The sequence below is a fragment of the Gavialis gangeticus genome, unplaced genomic scaffold, assembly GCF_001723915.1.
Source record: "Gavialis gangeticus isolate Ggan-Ray unplaced genomic scaffold, GavGan_comp1, whole genome shotgun sequence".
Lineage (NCBI taxonomy): Eukaryota > Metazoa > Chordata > Crocodylia > Gavialidae > Gavialis > Gavialis gangeticus.
Genome location: NW_017729004.1, coordinates 1,832,344 through 1,835,993, shown reverse-complemented (window position 1 = coordinate 1,835,993; position 3,650 = coordinate 1,832,344). Strand labels below are relative to the sequence as shown.

General features: G+C 66.5%; 1 protein-coding gene across 1 annotated transcript in view; it reads left to right on the top strand.

The window, feature by feature from the left end:
* The window catches only part of LOC109291060 (NAC-alpha domain-containing protein 1-like), a 36,547-nt gene that overhangs the window by 18,307 nt on the left and 14,590 nt on the right, over window positions 1-3,650 (top strand). The window contains exon 3 of the mRNA XM_019507921.1: window positions 5-3,646. Within this exon, the coding sequence (XP_019363466.1) occupies window positions 5-3,646 (3,642 nt within the window). The remainder of the gene's footprint in view (window positions 1-4; window positions 3,647-3,650) is intronic.

The window sequence follows — 3,650 nt, the reverse complement described above, 5'->3', positions numbered from 1 at the left end:
CGAGGCAGAGTCAATGGAGATCACGCTGTTCCCGCAGGGCGAGGTGGCAGAGAACGACGTGGTGTACGGGGTGGAGGACGACGACAGCACCTCGGCCTCCTTCCTGCACTCCCTCTCGGAGACCTCCATCAACGAGGGCGTGGACGAGTCCTTCGCCTACCAGGATGACACATCCCAGTCCTCGGACTCAGCCTCCTACAACGGCGAGGAGGATGAGAAGCTGTACAGCACGGAGCAGTACGCTGTGGTGACCGACCCCGCGCGGGAGCCCGGGAAGCCGGCCGCCCCGGAGGACTCTGAGAGGGGCTCTTCCCCGTCAGGCAGCGAGAGCGAGATGGAGACCTCCTCCGATGCCTCGGACACCGACGAGGAGCGCGTGGCCTTCTCGGCGCTGGACCTGGAGCCGAGCAGGCTGCACCCTGCAGCCATAGAGCTGCAACTGGAGGGTGACGAGGTAGAAGGGCCGGCAGAGGGCGAGGGGGAGAGGCCGCCGTCAGTCCCCAGCAAGGACAATCCTGAGCTGATCGCGGTGCTCGCGCCTGTCGCTGACCCAAAAGCAGCCGAGGAGTCTTTGGAGACTGTGAACCCGTCTCCAAGACCAGCCAGTGCTGTGGGCCCAGAGGAGCCACCTCCGCAGACCAAATCGGACAGGGCAGACGACTCCCAGGCCGAAATGGGTTCCTCTTCCGAGAGCTCCTTGGGACAACAGTCCTCGCTGTCTGACATGCAAGAGGCCCTGGAGAAAGGGCTCCCCAGCGCTGGAGAGTGCCTGATCGCCTGCTTCGACACAGATGAGGAGGCCGAGTCCTTCCCTGGCCTGGAGAGCACGGAGCCGGGGGGCCAGCTGGCTCCAGCCGAGCTGTGGGAAGAAGAGGAGCCAGCGCCTGCTGCCGGGCAAGCTGGCGATGCACCCGCAGTCGACATCGGTGCCAGGCTGAGGGAGTCTGAAGCCCGGCTGCTGGAGCTCCTGGACCAAGACAGCACCTCCCCAGCAGGCACGAGGCAGTCGCCAGAGCCTGGCAAGGATGAAAGTCTCTTCCAGGCCCTGCTGGGAGCCTCCGAGGCGGCGGTCTTGGAGCAGCCCGAAGTGTCCCGAGCTGACCGTGAGCCATCGGGCGACAGCCCGGCCACCTTCTCCTCCGAGGAGCTGGAGGAGGCCTCGTCTCTAGACCAGGTCAACAACAATGAGGAACATGGGGAGCTGTTTGCAGCAGCCGAGCTGGATTCCCAGCCGCCTCTCGATTCGGACACCGCGCAGCCCCACGCAACCCCCGGCAGCCAGAGCGACCCTGTGGCCGTGCTTGAGCCGGCCCTCCCTCCTGGGGAGCTGGCGGAAACCCCGGCCTTGGACCTCCACGCGATGCAGAAGGGGCTGCAGGAGCTGCAGAGGCAGGTGGAGGGCGGCGACACTTTCCTGCGGCCGCTTGGGAGTGGGCTGCCACGCCTGAGCTCGGAGCAGGAGATCGAGAAGTACGTGAGGAGCTACTTCAGCACAGCCCAGTTCTCCCCGGCTGCCTCAAATGGCACTGAACCGGCGCCCGGGCAAGAAGCCATGAACCCGGAGCAGGACCAGGATGTCCCCACCTTGCTTGGGCTGTGCTCAGAGCCAGGAGAGGCCAAAGATGGCACCTTGAGAGAACCTCCCCTCCCTGCCTTGCCTGGCGACCAGGCGCCTGATGCCAATGGCAGCCTGGACCTTGAGCCAAGCGGAGAAGAGGAGCAGACGGTGGGAGCGGATGAGGTGTCTGAACCTCATGTAGGACCAAAGCACAGCGCCTCGCCGGCCCCTGCAGTGGGAGAGCTCCACCCGGCGGAGGGCGAGCCTGTGGACGTGACTGGGCCGGAAGTGGTGGATGCAGGGGCTGGCCATGATCTGGCAGCCAGCTCTGGCTTCTCTGCCTCGGGAAGTGAGGAAACCAGCCAGACGGACTCGGTTTCTGAAGAGGTTTGCCCCTCGGTGCCCGGAGACCTGCACCCCACAGATGACTCCTCCGCCCCAGGGCAAGCACTGCCGATGCCGGACGCTGGCAGCCTAGAGATGGACATCCCCGACACCAGGGACGGCACCATGAGCCCGCCAGGAGCCCTTGGTGAGCATGAGCCCAGCACCGAAGACGACCTATCGCTGTCGGATCAAGACCTGTCTCTCTCCATGAGCTCAAATGAAGCTCTCAGAGAGGCACCAGGGCACACGGAGACCCCAGAGAGAGGAGCTGTGGCTGGGCCTGGAGACCTCCCTGATGGAGAGAGAGATCTGCCCCAGGAGCCGGCTGAGGATGGCTCCCGGCTCCCGGAGCCTCTGGAAGAGGAGGTTGCTCCAGATACGGAGCCGGGGCAGGAGGAGAGCGAGAGCCTCAGCAATGCCCCGGAGGATGAAGAGCCGTGCTTGGAAGCTGCCTCCGAAGGGGTCTGCCTCACGGACGAGGAGCAGGAGGACGAGGCTGTGCCCCCAGAGGCGCCCTGGGAGGCTTTGGAAGGAGGAGATGCCGCATCGGACGGGGGCTCCTCGGCCTTCAGTGATGACCTGCCCAGCGAGGACTCCCTGGAAGGTGGGCAGAGCCCGGACCCTGCAGCTCCCCATGTGGGGGCTGGTGAAGCGCCCGCCCCGGGCAGCCCACGGGAAGAGTCGGATGTGACGGCGTCCTCCAAGGAGTCATCCCCAGAGCCCCTGGACACCTCTCAGTCCTGTGCCCACACGGACTCCAGCTTCTTCACCGCCCCTGAGGAGAGCGCCGGGGACAGCGCAGGCGAGAGCACCTTGCTGGCCCACGAGGCACCGGCCCCATGGCACGAGGAGACGCTGCTCGCCGACGCCGCCCTCCCGGTGGCGCTGGAACTGGAGTGCGGGCAAGGCGGCACGGCCTCTCCCCAGCCCTGCCGCAGCCCGTCGGAGGAGCCCAGCCCCTCTCCCGAGCCCTGCCTGGCTGTAAGCTTGCATTACTCCTCCCTCCAACCGGCCCCGCGTGCCGCGGGCATGGAGCGCGTCTGGCTGAGAGCCTCCGCCCCAGCACCTGGCGAGCCCCCGCTCCCACTGCTGTTCACGGCTTCGGAGCGGGAGATCTACCTAGGGGAGCAGCCCCTCGCAGACACCGAAGCCCCCAGCCCAGAGCATCCCGGGATGATGGAGGCGGAGGGAGATGTTGTGGAGGTCGAAGCCGGGCCCGGCCCCCCCAGTGCCTTGCTGCAGGACCCAGCTGTGCTGGCAGCCTCCCAGAGGTTGAAGGAGCAGGAGCAGATCAGCAGCATGCTGCAGGGCTCCTTCGGGGACCTGAGGGCTTCGCCGCGGAGACCCTTGGCCGAGAGCAGCCTGCTGGTGACAGAGGCACAGGGTGTCCTTGCCAGCCTGAAGCGGGAGGTTTTCGAGAGCTCTTCTGGCAGCTCCACCCCGGTCTCCCTGGAGGCTGACGAAACCCAGGAAGAGGCGTTGGAGGCCACGGGCCCTTATCACGCCCCGGAGAGCATGGCTGTGGAGGATGCAGCTGCTGCCCAGGTCCCCGAGGAGAGCATCCCAACCCACGAGGAGCTGGAGAGTGTCCCCGAAGCTCTGCCCGGGCCCCTGGAATCGGCTGAGGAAGCAGCTGGTGGCGAGTCAGTGATGGCACTGGAGGAGCAGCCGGTGGAGGAAGGCTCCTCACTGCCCAGCAAGGCCC